Below are 13,963 nucleotides of genomic sequence, written 5' to 3'. Positions count from 1 at the left end.
GTATGTTGGAGAAAGTGAGACAGGCTCAGGACAGGGCAGACTTTAGAGCTATTGAACATAGGGTTGTTATGAGTCGCAGGTGACTCAACGACACATAACAACAACAACAACAACAGTTGCCTAGTGTAAGAAGCTGTGCCACAATCCAAAGACATGTAGTTCAAATGCACAAGCTGCTCTGTGCAAGAAGGATAGGAAATCTTCTCTTGTGCAATTAATTGCCTCTGAGAACCCACTGGAGGGTCAACTATGGGTCTGTTCTGTCTTCATGACACATATCATCAACAACAACAACCATAAAATTGCATATTCAACCCTCCCAGAAGAGCTATGGGTGAGCATTAACATTATGGTAAGTATATTCATTTTCTCTGGGACACAGAGCCTACTAATTGGTCCTAAAAGCCTTCTGAGGTCCCAACTCTTCTCACTATTTCTTAGTTTTTGGAATGGACGGAAAACCTCATAAGCAGTTCCTTACTTTACCTCTACCTTGCATTTGAACTTCCAAGTTGTAAAACAACCCACTGGTAGATGGAATTTCCTCCAGGACTTAAGAACCATAAATGACATAGCTGAGCCTCTACATCTTGTGGTTTCTAACCTCTATACTATAATAGACAAAGTGCTAGTCTATAGGCCTTTTATTGTAAGAACCACCTTCCCTCTGTAACTTGATTTGTGCCACTATTAGAACCTCTACTGGGAATATTTTTACTTTTTAATTTTTGACTCATGTACTTTTAACTTGTTAGTTAAATTTGTATCTTCTAGGCTGCAACACTTCCATGATACATCTTCAAGGATATGAATATGTACGGCTAAGCACAATTGATAACAGTGACTCTAAATTCCAAAATCAATCTCCATGATAGTCTATGTGTTTCCTACTGCCAAAGGGGCCCTTCAGAGTAGTGAGAGAAGATCTTCACCCTGAAACCTACAGCGTCCCTTTTCAGCAGGAAGTAGCTAAGAGAATACGCCATCCCCTTTTTCTTATGAATCAGGGTGAAGTCTCTCTCAGGGAGAAGTGATAGGGAATGGCAAAGGACACACTGACAAAGGAGATTAATCAGAACTGGTTTCGACAAGCACTGTGGCAATTGGACAATTAAAACAGACATTCGGGGGTGGGGGGAAGAAGAATGAACTGGGGAGGAGGGTGGAGAAAACAGTGCAACAATGAATGAATGAAAACCCAAAATCTCTGTAAATGTTCACTAAAACTAATAAAATTTAACAATAAAAAAAATTGCATATTCACACATACAAACAAATACAATTATTGATGCAATTTCTACAAACACACAGAATGCATACATACAAAGGTTAACAACTGTTTTTTATAAAAAAGAAACTGTGAGGTCAATTACTAAGATATCTAGAAAATAAATGGGGTAAACAAACCCTTCATTTAACATGGTCAACCAAGCTGAGATTTTTGTGATTCTGTGGGTCTCTAATATTCTTTTACATTGCTTAGTAGAAGAGTCAGGCAAAGCTCCATCTTATGCTGTGAAACACTTACATGAACTGTAGCCAAGCCATTGCTGTATCCAGTACTGACCACAAGGTCATCGTCAAGAAGCAACTGGAAAGGGGGGGTAGAGAAACCATACTTTTAAAAAACATCTGATGAATGGGCAAGAGGAGAGCAATGAAAAGAGTCTTTTGATACTGATCAGCCTCCTTTTTCAGAGCTCTTCTGAGAGCAAATGGATAAGGCATTGACGATCCTGTACCTATAACACTAAAGCTAAGTCCATTGCTGTCAACTAGATTCTGATTGACAGTGACCCTGTAGGACAGAACTACCCAGAAGGTTTCCAAAGGTGTAATCTCTACAGAAGCAGACAACCACGTCTTTCTCCTGCAAAATGAATGCCATGTGTGGACTGCTGACCATTCAGTTCGCTGCTGATCTCTTTAACCGTTCCAGGTCTCCTTTGTGTGCCCATAAACCAAAAACCAAATCCACTGACATCAAGTTAATTCTGACTCATATGGATGCTGGAGGGAAGGGTAAAACTATCCCATAGGGTTTCCAAGGAAATCTTTAAGAAAGTGGATTGCCACATCATTCTTTGATGGATCGACTAGTGAGTTTAAACTGCCTACCCTTTATGTTAGCAGCCAAGTACTACTGTGCCATCAGGGATCCTTCCTGTGTCCTCATAAGCCCTCTGCTGTTGACCTATAGACCCTCCATTGCGTTTCGAAGATGGTAAATCTATGGGAGGAGATTGCTCATCTTCCTCTTAAAAGCATGTGGTGAATTTGAACTCAACCTTTTGGTTCATAACCCAATTTACTACATCACCTTTCCTATGCCTGTAGAAAAGGTGGAGTAGGAAAGTAGGTGCCAGGAAAAAGAGTTGGCATTTCTCTGGTCCCTTCTACATAAGATCTTAGACATGTAATATGTCTGAGATTTCCTAAGTGACCCAGGAAGTCACTTTTAGTTACATGTCTGCATTTCAACAGTGATGGTAAATCGGAGGAACACTGCTGGCATAACAATTAAGCATTTGGCTGCTAATTGAAGGGTTGGTGGTTCAAACTCACCCAGTAGATATGCAGGAGAAAGACATGGCCATCTGTTTCAGGAAAGAGTGTAGCCAAGAAAACCTTCTGAAGGTAGTCCTACTGTCACATGAGCACACGGGTCAATATGAGATAGAATCGACCTGACAGTACTCTATAGCAACAAGGGAAAACAGATCATCTCCTTTCACCAGCTGAATAAATGCCTTCCAGTGTCTGGCTCTTTTTTCAGCATCCTTTGTGCGAAAAGGAGATAATTTTCTAGTGACAATTATAATTTTTAAACGTTTAAAATCGTCATTTTCTGCACCAGAGCAGGGAACCTCAACATAACCATTCAATAGGGGAGACCTATCTTTAGCTTTCTCCTGCTTCTCCTTTACACTCTCCCATTGTCTCCTGTTGACCTAACCTCCCACTTATTTGTGGCTTTTATTTTTTAAGAACCTAGCACCCACCCAAGCCTGCCAAATCTTTATGAGTTTCTTCTCTTCTTCCTGATTTGCTAGAAGGAAAGTAAAGAGATAAGACGAGTTGAAAACCCCTTCCAGAGAAATGCTGCCCTCCGAAGCAACTTGAGTTTGTGGGATGGACAGTGATCATTTTGAGCAAGGGTTCTGAAGTGTCAGTTCTACTTTGCTTCATGTGGTATAAAAGAGGTTAGATTTGCACAAAAGGTTGTCAGCCCTTCCTCCAAAGGATAGTTAATAGGCTAACTTTTATTCTTTCTAGTAGAATAGACTAGCATTTACTGGAAAACCAGGGTTTTAATATGGTACATGAGAAAGCGTTTCATGGACTAACAGGTTTGGGAAATGTGCATGGTTTTCTACTCTGCCATACCCACCCCACTACTCCCCAGAGGAGGTACCACCCTTGCTTATGTACAGAAAATAAGGGAGTCAGTAGAAAGAAATTTGTTTGATATCATTTAAACTAGTGTTTCCCCATATAACATTTTAAAAATGTAATACATATTTTAAGGAGGTCTGGTGGCATTCTCTGTAGGGAGTTATGCTGTTATCCAAAAGTGGTTCCTTTCTGGCAGCTGGACTCCACCAACGGCTCCTCAGGACAGAGATGGGGAATCTCCCATGTAATTTATAGCTTCTGATAACCAACTACAGGTTGGTTCTGACACGACAGCAAGGAGTGAGTGAGGAATATGTATTTTAGGAAAATGGAGGGAGCACATTTTAGGACAAGCTCAAGTAGGGAATCCCAAACCAGGTAATAACAGAGTAGATGTCACATGAAGACAGCATTGTGGATTATAGTTATGCACTACTGAGTCAACTGTGATTCATAGTGACATTGTGGACTGAGACTTTTGTTTCAATATGACTAGTGGTTTATTTAAGGGATTCTAGTGGCATCATCCATAGAGAGTGGCACTGATAACCAAAGGCTGGGCCTCTCTGGTGATTTGAATCCACTGGTGACTCTAAGAGAAAATGATTGGCAGTTTCCTCCCAGGTGATTTATAGCTTCAGAAAACTGCTGGAGGGTTAGCTAGAGTAGATTCCAACTTGATACTGAGTTGAGTTGAATGAAGATGTTTATCATGAAATGAAGAACCTTACAGCATTACTTTTGTACGTCTGTGGCTGCCTCAAAGGGGCCTGCCATGCTCTTACGGCCACGAATCCTCCACTAGACCCCTCAGATCTTTGGCTTGGGACTCAGATCTCTAGTGAACTCCAAATGTCCCTGAGGAAAGGAGAAACATTACTGAACCAGGGCCACAAATCCAAATGCTTACAGAGGCCCAGGCACCAAGCAAGTATAGACATGTGTGTGTCTATGGAACTGTAGCATATTGAAGGTATTTTGATACTTGTCATATTTTTATTAGTACTTAAAATAGGAGAATATACATCCATACCTATATTTATTTCTTTTTATTAGGGCTAACTCTCTGATATCTCTTAATTAACTTTTATTTGACATGCATAATACTTGCACAAACAGAAATTCTGAATTACAAATAAGATGTAGATGTAACTATTTCTAATTATTTGTATAGTTAAACATATTTGGAAAGAACCTAAACTTTGTTGTTTGGCGCCATTGTCAGGCCATGGCCTTTTCAATTACTTGCTATGCATCTGAGAGCTAGAAAATGAATAAGGATGATAAGAGAATAACTGAGGCCTTTAAGTTGTAGTGTTGGGGAAGGGTAGAAAATATCTCATGGACTACCAAAAGAGCAAATATATATGTCTTGGGAAAGGTTCAGACAGAGTGTTGCCAGAGGCAAAGATGGAGAAGCTTCTTCTTACATAGTTTGGGTATGTTGCTAGGAGAGGCCATTTCTTGGAAAGGAATCATGCTTGGAAAGGTGAGGGTCAGCAAAGGAGAGGAAGACCTTTATTGGTATGGAGTGATTGTAGCAATGAGCTTGAATGTGTCAGATGATGAGGATGGCATAGGATAGGCCGAAGTTCAGATCTGTTGTTCACAAGGTCACTATAATTATAAAATATTTTTCTCTAATATTGGTACTGTGAAGTGTCTCTCTCTTTCTCATTGCCGTTGGGTTGAACCCATCTCATAGTGTACCTTACAGTGGGTTTTCAGAGGCTGTAAATGGCACAAGAGGAGATTGCCCATCTTTCTCTTGTGGAGATGTTTGTGAGCTTGAACCATCAGAGATGTGCTACCTTTGAGTTAGTAGTGTAGCTCTTTACACACTAGGCCATCAATGCTCTCATGGTAAAGCAGTGGTAGTATTAATACTATTAGGACCCCTGGTGACATAATGGGCAACATACTGTTAACTGGAAGGTCAGTGGTATGAAACCACCAATTCCATTGTGGGAGGAAGATGGACAGATTCTATCCTTTATGAATTCAAACACTGGAAACCCAATGGAAGGTCATTATACACCAGAACCAGTCTGACTGCTGTGAGTTTGATTTGGAGTGTTCTTAGTCAAGAATTTAATTTTATTAAAATATTCTTTTCTTAGGGAAATGATCATAAAGCATCACGTTTCACTTTAAAATAATCAGCTGTAGCAAAGAAGCTAAACATCACTTTTAATTCTGCCATGGTCTGCGTGGTTGATTTGGGGCCATTTGGAACCACTAACAGATTCTCAAAAATGTCTTTTCTCTTGCTTTACATCACACCTTGGGACATGCTGTTTTTTAGACCTAAAACATTGTTACCTCACTCTCATTCTTCTGAATTGAACCCACACATTGGGACATATTTGACAACTTCACTCTGCCTATGTCAAGTTGTCTTACTCTCTTTTACAATGATGCCCTCCCTCCAGGAGGCAGCTTCTTTGTGTTTTGATTTTAAATTCCTGGTCCTTAGGACCTAGCATGCACTACTGCTTAGTAATATGTACCAAGCACTCATTATATGGTTAAATGGTGAAGAAATATTTGGCACAAAAAGGATGAAATTGATAATTTCAAGTGTCTCATTTAGTTATAAAATATTATGAGAAGTTGCCCATTTACCTCCACTGGCCTCCCAAGGAAATTGTTCTGTGTCATTTTATAATTGAAGATGTCACCTTTTTTCTTATAAGAGACATTGATATCCATATCCAAGCGGAGTTGTTTCCCCAGAAGTGAATATTCTGTCAGGCCCTCAATGGCGTTAATTGTATCCTATCAACAGGAAGCAAGGCATGAAAACATGGTTAGCTCCTATGTTTGTTTCCTGTCTGCATACACTAGTGGATAAAGTCCTTCCTTATGAGAGGGTAGGGCAGTCCTATCTAGAGGTGAAACTCCAGGATGATGAGTGACACAGGTTAAGGACTCTCATGTATAGCTAGAGGGAGGGTATCTTCCTCCTCTGTAGAGATGCATTGGGCTGTACGGACAAAGGCACAGGAGCAAGGAGGAGGATGGTGGCTCAGATCCAGCAGCTCTATACAGCTTTTAATTATGATCTTAGAGAAGTCACTTCGTGCAGGGCTAACTCTTTATCCTCTGGTCTCAGCTTAAATATTGCCACTCTGAAGCCCTCTCCTCATTATTCTTTGTTTTAATGTTCACCTTGTATGATTCACATGAGGATTGTGGATATCACAAGTTGTAAGCATTTTATTCATAGTATATTAATGCCCACCCCCATTGCAATATGATTCATAGGGGCAGGTAGTATGTTTTTATACTTCTATCAGATTATGTAATTATGAATGACTGTGAAGAATTTTAGTATGATTCATGAGGATAAGTAGTTTATTTCTAGCACTGTGAACATAGTAACTAGTGGATAGGTAATTGAGGAATGAGAAAAGGGATGAACTTTATCTTTTTGAACCTCTATAAACCTTTATCTTTTCTGAGCATCTATAAAATGAGAAAGTGTGACTAGATGAGAAACTGCAAATGTGCAGTTACCCCCTGTGCGGGGTCCACAGCAGCCAATGTTAGCAGCCAACCAAGGGGAACTCGTTCCAGCTAAGTTCCCAGGGGTACAAGACGAAATTAATTTGCCTGACCAGATTTGATTGGTCACTAAAGGGGCTTTAAACAATGAAAGAATCCTTTCTTTTACTTTTCCAAAATTTTTGACTCATGTACTTATAACTTGTTAGTCAAATTTGTGTCTTCTAGGTTGCAACACCCCCATGATACATCTTCAAGGATATGAACATGTACGGCCAAGCACAATCAATAAGAGTGCATCTAAATTCCGAAATCAATCTCCATAATAGTCTATGTGTTTCCTACTGCCAAAGGGGCCCTTTAGAGTAGTGAGAGAAGATCTTCACCCTGAAACCCACAGCATCCCTTTTCAGCAGGAAGTAGCTAAGAGAATACGCCATCCCCTTTTCCTTATGAATCAGGGTGAAGTCTCTCTCAGGGAGGAGTGATAGGGAATGGCAAAGGGCACAATAACAAAGGAGATTAATCAGAACTGGCTTTGACAAGCACTGTGGCAATTGGACAATTAAAACAGACATTCGGATGGCGGGGAAGAACAAACTGGGGAGGAGAGTAGAGAGAATGGTGCAGCAATGAAGGAATGAACACCCAAAATCCCTGTAAATGCTCATTAAAACTAATAAAATTTAATAAAAAAATTTTACATAAATAAAGGTATATGCTTTGCCATTATCTAAACATCCAGAAAACAAGGAAAATATTTATATTTTAGGTAACTTTTGAATATAGTTGTGTAATCTACAACCACATAACAGTTATAATATAAAATGGATATGATTAAATAAGTTTATATGGGTAGATTGATGACAGACAAACCTGTGACCATAAGCATTTATCTACTTTTTAAAAATCTTCCTAATCGATGACATCGGGATTTATGTCTACAAGATAATCACTATTTATTACTTAGACTATGGCATAATTGCAGATAACCTTAAAATAGTCATTAAGGTTCAGAAAGGATGTACAGTTTAGAGTCAAGAGATGTGAGTTCTGATGTTGGCTCTGGTACTTCCAGTTGGAATGAAATTCCCTGGCTGAGTTGCTTCTCTTTATAATGAGAATGTTAACACAGACAACCACTAAGGGTTCTTCAATTTTAAACTTTATTTCCAAGTATGGTATGCTCGTTTGGTGGGTATCTATCTAGCAAGGAGACTAGAATAAACATGGAATGTGTGGTGGGAGACAGTAAAAATGGCTAAGGGGGAAACAAGGCTAAGAATTATTACCTGAGTAGAATAAAAGCCGCCTCCATACCTCTGCTCTTCGGACAACCATTTGATGACTGGGTTAGCATAATTTATCTCTTTCAAGGCCAGGCACGTGAGTAAAGCATAAGCCGTGGTTTCTACCATGTGTGCTGTTCCCATGTTAGGTACAGAGCTGTCTTCACTCTTAAGATCGCCTTTCCAAAAACGATAAACAGGTCCATTGCCTGGACATTAACAAAACATATTTGTTAACATGATAGAAAATGTGGATTTGATATAATAATTCTAGTGAGTATCTTACAGACTTCAGGCTTCCTAGAAGTTTTTTTTTTTTATTTTTTGTAACTTCCTTAGCACGAGTATACAAAACAAGATTCAATAGTAGAGATCTGTTTATCTTTGCTTTACAAGAGCCTGTGTGGAAGGTAAGCACACTCTAAAGAGAAGTACATAGAGTGAAAAGTACCATAAACTGGGAATTATTACGTCAGGTTTTAGTCCTGTCTCCCTTAACTGGTCCTGTGTCCTTCTGCAGGGCCCTTTAGTTCTGTGGGTCTCAGTTTCATAATATTTAAACTGAAAAGAATAGTTTTTCCTTGTAGTAAGACTTAAATGATGCAGTGTTGGTTTTTGTAGTTGTGTGCTATTTATTGAGTTGGACCTGGTCCCCTAGCTGACACTCCAGCCAGTTTTCAGAGGTAGTTAATTGCACGCAGGAGATTGCCCACTTCAGTGGAGCAGCTGGTAGACTCGAACTGTGTGCTTTTGGAATTGCAACGCAGCTTTTTATTACTTGGCCACCAGAGTGCCCTAATGACACAGTAATGTGAGTTTTTGTTAAAAACAAAAACAAACAGCACTAGATATTTATAGAGAATTATTACTATACTGACAGAAATTTTGTCCCTTATGGGGGAAAAAAGTCTTAGAAATTCTGAGATTATACTAAATTTAAATTCAATCTTTTATTGTGGTCTCCCAACTAGAAGAAATACAAAAGGCAATTTCATATATGCAGGTGCTTTTCATAACTTATGTTCTAAATTATGCCTAAATTGTGTAATTATTAAATTTGCTCTAGTATTTTATAGCTGCCTTTTTAAACAAATCATATTAAAAATTTTTAAAACAGTAAAATATATTTGTAAATAATTTATTGAGGTTAGTAAAAATATTGATGTATCTGCTTAAAATTCATAACTACATCATTTGCGTGTTTTTGAACAAATGCTCTGCCTCTGAAAGACTCTGATTTCTTACATTTAAAATAAGAGTTTTGATTTGACCTTTGAAGGCATTGCCAGCTCAAACATTTTTTATTATCTTATGCGTTCTTCTAGCTCTTAAATTCTTGATTTTTGTGTTCCATAACTTACAATACCCAAGATGTTCCTTTTGTATTGTTTTTAAAAGTACTGTCCAAGTCATTTTGAGATATATGTTAAGATTGAGCAACTTTAAAATTATGACAGAAGTCAAATTTTAAAGACAGTTTTAAGAGTCATGTAAGATTTATAAAACTTAAAAATATAATCTTAGGCTAGAGATGGCTCGGAAGTTGCCAGTTATGGCTGTACTGATTTAGGCACTCAGATCTCATAAAACTCAAACCCATTGCTGTTACGTAGGAACTGACTCATAGCTGACCCTTCACTGAATTTTTGGAGGCTTTAAATCTCATAGGAGGAGATTTTCCATCCTTCTCACTCCAAGGCACTGGTGGGCTGGAACCAGCAGAGGGGTACAGCCTTTGGTTAGCCATGAGATTTGCTGAGGATTACACCATCAGAACTCCCTGAGTCAGACACACCATCCAATAACCATAATTTTTCTCTCATTCTTTACTCCTGACATTTAGAAAGTAATGTCTTTACTCTTCAAAATGAAATGCAAACCTTTACAGCAAAACTGATATGATATAAACTAAGCTAGACACTCATTTGCTTAATACTTTTCAATGGCTTCTTCTCTCACATGAAGTGGAAGTCCAAGTCCTAGAACTCCCACTGACTCATCAAGCATCTTTTAGGTGAATTTGAAGCTCTGGTGGTGATATGTTGCTAATCAAAACTCTGCGCCTCAACAACCACATGCACAAATGCTCAAAATCACTGGCAATGATTGGCAAAAAGAGAGATGCAAATCAAAACCACAATGAGGGAGCTCTGGTGGCCTAGTGGTAAGACGCTGTACTGCAATCCCAGAAATACACGGTTCAAGGCACTTCACCGAAGACGACATTCAGATGGCTAACAAACACATGAAGAAATGCTCAAAATCCCTAGCCCTAAGAGAGATGCAAATTAAAACAACCATGAGATATCATTTCACCCCAGTCAAAATAGCAAAATTTAACAGAACAGCAAGCAACAAATGCTGGCGAGGTTGTGGAGAAACTGGAACGCTGATTCACTGTTGGTGGGAGTGTAAAATGGTGCAACCCCCGTGGAAAGCAGTATGGCGCTTTCTCAAAAAGTTTCAAATAGAGATACCATTTGACCCAGCAATTCCACTACTGGGAATATACCCTGAAGAGACCATAGCTGACATCCAAGCAGATATATGCACACCCATGTTTATTGCAGCTTTGTTCACAATAGCAAGGAGTTGGAAACAACCTAAGTGCCCATCAACAAACGAATGGCTAGAGAAGCTGTGGTATATTCGCACAATGGAATACTATGCTGCATTAAAAAACAAGGAACTCATGCAATATTATTCAAAATGGTTGACTCTGGAGAACGTTATGCTGAGTGAAATATCCCAGTCACAAAAGGACAAATATTACATGATGCCACTGTTGTAGAATGGGACTGTCCTTGGGGTTGGGGAGAGACTGAGTAAGATGGGTTTAATAATGTATACTGCACTGAAACAGAGGAGGGAGAAAACTGTTTAAAAGAGATATATGACTAGGTATTTCTGTCATGACAGGAGTCTAGAGCGAGGGCTACATGGTGGAGGGGACCTGGGGGAGGGTTTGTAAAACAATGAAAGAATCTTTTCTTTTACTTTTCCATAATTTTTTGACTCATGTACTTATAACTTGTTAGTCAAATTTGTGTCTTCTAGGTTGCAACACCCCCATGATACATCTTCAAGGATATGAACATGTATGGCCAAGCACAATCAATAAGAGTGCATCTAAATTCCAAAATCAATCTCCATAATAGTCTATGTGTTTCCTACTGCCAAAGGGGCCCTTTAGAGTAGTGAGAGAAGATCTTCACCCTGAAACCCACAGCGTCCCTTTTCAGCAGGAAGTAGCTAAGAGAATACGCCATCCCCTTTTCCTTATGACTCAGGGTGAAGTCTCTCTCAGGGAGGAGTGATAGGGAATGGCAAAGGACACACTGACAAAGAAGATTAATCAGAACTGGCTTTGACAAGCACTGTGGCATTTGGACAAGAACAAACTGGGAGGAGGGTAGAGAGAATAGTGCAACAATGAATGAATGGAAACCCCAAATCTCTGTAAATGTTTATAAAAATTAATAAAATATAATTATAGAAAAAAAAGGTTTACATGCAAAAACAAAACAAAACAAAAAAATAAAATTAAAAAAAAAATCCCAGAAATACACGGTTCAAATCCACCAGATGCTCTGCTGGAGAAGGAGGGGGCAATCTCCTCCTGTACCAGTCAGATCTGATTTGACGGTACATGTAAAAATAATACAATAAAAATTTTTAAAAAACCAAACCACAATGAGATAATATTCTCACCACTGGATCATTTGGCAGCATCAGGATGGATGGTGAAGAGATTGAGATTGTTCACAGCTTTAGTTTGCTTGGCTCCACAATCAACACTCTTGGTACCAGCAGCCAGGAAATTAAAAGATGTATTGTGATGGAAAGTCTGCTGTTAGGGACCTCTCCAAAGTACTGAAGAGCAATGGTGTCTCTCTGGAGACTAACTTGCATCTGATACAGGCCATGGTCTTTGCAATCACTTGTTATGCATCAGAGATTTGGACAATGACTAGGGAGGATGGAAGGAGAATTGATGCCTTTGAGCTGTGGTGCCGGAGAAGAGTATTGAATGTACCATGGACTGCTAGGAAAACAAACAGATTCATCCTGAAGAAGGTTAAACCAGGCTGCTCCTTGGAGGCAAGGATTCTGAGGCTTTGTCTGACATACTTTGGACATGTTGTAAGGAGGGACCGATCCTTTGAGAGGGACATCATGCTTGGGAGGGTGGACAGAGAGCGCAAGAGGGGAAGACCCTCTATAAGGTGGATTGATTCGGAGACTGGGGTAATGGGAGTGGGTGTGTTGGAGACAGTGCGATTAGCACAAGACAGAGCAGGGTTTAGGGCTGTTGTACATAAAGTTGTTATGAGTCATAAACGACTCGGTAGCACAAAACAACAACAACAACAACATCCCAGTATTAGTGGCAAAGTTTAACAGGACATTAAGTTATGAATGTTGGAGAGGATGTGGAGAGATAGGAACTCTCATACACTGCTTGTGGGATTGAAAAATGGTACAACCACTTTGGAAGGAAGTTTGGCATTTCCTCAAAGAGCTGAACATAGAAATTCCATGTGTTCCAACTATTCCACTCATTGGAAAATTTGTTGTTGTTGTTTTTATGTGCTGTTGAGTTGTTTGTGACTAATAGCAACCCTATGTAAAATAGCCCTGAAACCTGCTCTGTCCTGTGCAAACTTTACTGTCTCTGATACACTTACCCTCATTACCCTAGTCACTGAATCAATTCATCTCATTGATGGTCTTCCTCTCTTTCTCTGTCCCTCCACTCTTCCAAGCATGATGTTCCTCTCCAAAGACAGTTCCTTGTATGTTAGACAAAGCCTTAGAATCCATGTCTCCAAGGAGCAGTTTGGTTTCACCCTTTCTAGGACAAACCTATTTATTTTCCTGGGAGTCCACGGTATATTCAACACTTCTCCAGCACCACAGCGCAAAGGCATCAATTCTCTTTCTATCAACCCTAGTTATTGTCCAGTTTTATGATGCATAGCAAGCAGTTGAGAAGACTGTGGTCTGGATCAGGTACACCTTAGTCCACAGACTGATATTGTTGCTCTTCAGTATTCTGGAGAGGTCCCCGACAGCTGACTTTTCCAATGCAATTAATCTCTTGATTTTCTGGCTGCAGATACCAAGAGTGTTGATTGTAGAGCCAAGCAAACTAAAGCTGTTAACAATCTCAATCTCTTCATCATCTATCATAATGCTGCCAATTGGAATATACCTTGAGAAAATTAAGACTGAGACACAAATGGAGATCTGTACACCATTGTTCATAGCAGCATTATTCACCATTGCAATAACATGGAAACAACCCAAATATTTAACCACAATTGAGTGGATTGAGAAACTGTGGTACATTCACACAACGGAATACTTCACAGCACTCAAGAGTACTACAAAAATTACTACATAACCTGAGAGGGACTGGAGAGTATTATGCTGAGTGAACTAACTCAGTTCCATAAGGACAAATACGATATGAGACCATTTTTGTAGAAATAGTAAAATAACTAGTAAAATGTAAATGAGGATCCAAGAAGTGGAGTGGAGGAGCAGAGGGGTGAAGATGGGCAAGAGGGGATATCATAAGGTTGAACAATTTGATGGATGGAGAAGTTGATAAAGGAAATGGGAAAGATCCAGTGGGACTCTGGAAAGACAGGGCGATGGTGGCATAGTTTAATGTTGGTTAATTTTATAAAATACAATGAATCAAAATGATTGTATGAAACACAATGTAAGCAAACCAATAGAAAATTTTTTAAAATATAAGAAGA

At 39.3% G+C, this 13,963-nt stretch overlaps 1 protein-coding gene across 1 annotated transcript in view; it reads right to left on the bottom strand.

Annotated features, from left to right (window-relative positions):
* The window catches only part of C5 (complement component 5), a 194,093-nt gene that overhangs the window by 25,964 nt on the left and 154,166 nt on the right, over nt 1–13,963 (bottom strand). Inside the window, exons 36-38 of the mRNA XM_006890750.1 lie at nt 8,196–8,401; nt 6,022–6,174; nt 1,529–1,591 (exon numbers count right to left, since the gene is read on the bottom strand). Of these exons, the coding sequence (XP_006890812.1) occupies nt 1,529–1,591; nt 6,022–6,174; nt 8,196–8,401 (422 nt within the window). The remainder of the gene's footprint in view (nt 1–1,528; nt 1,592–6,021; nt 6,175–8,195; nt 8,402–13,963) is intronic.

The sequence above is a fragment of the Elephantulus edwardii genome, unplaced genomic scaffold, assembly GCF_000299155.1.
Source record: "Elephantulus edwardii isolate Elephantulus edwardi_28Jun2011 unplaced genomic scaffold, EleEdw1.0 scaffold00092, whole genome shotgun sequence".
Classification (NCBI taxonomy): Eukaryota; Metazoa; Chordata; class Mammalia; order Macroscelidea; family Macroscelididae; genus Elephantulus; species Elephantulus edwardii.
The sequence above is the reverse complement of the archived record's forward strand: the minus strand, read 5'-3'. Positions and strand labels throughout refer to the sequence as shown.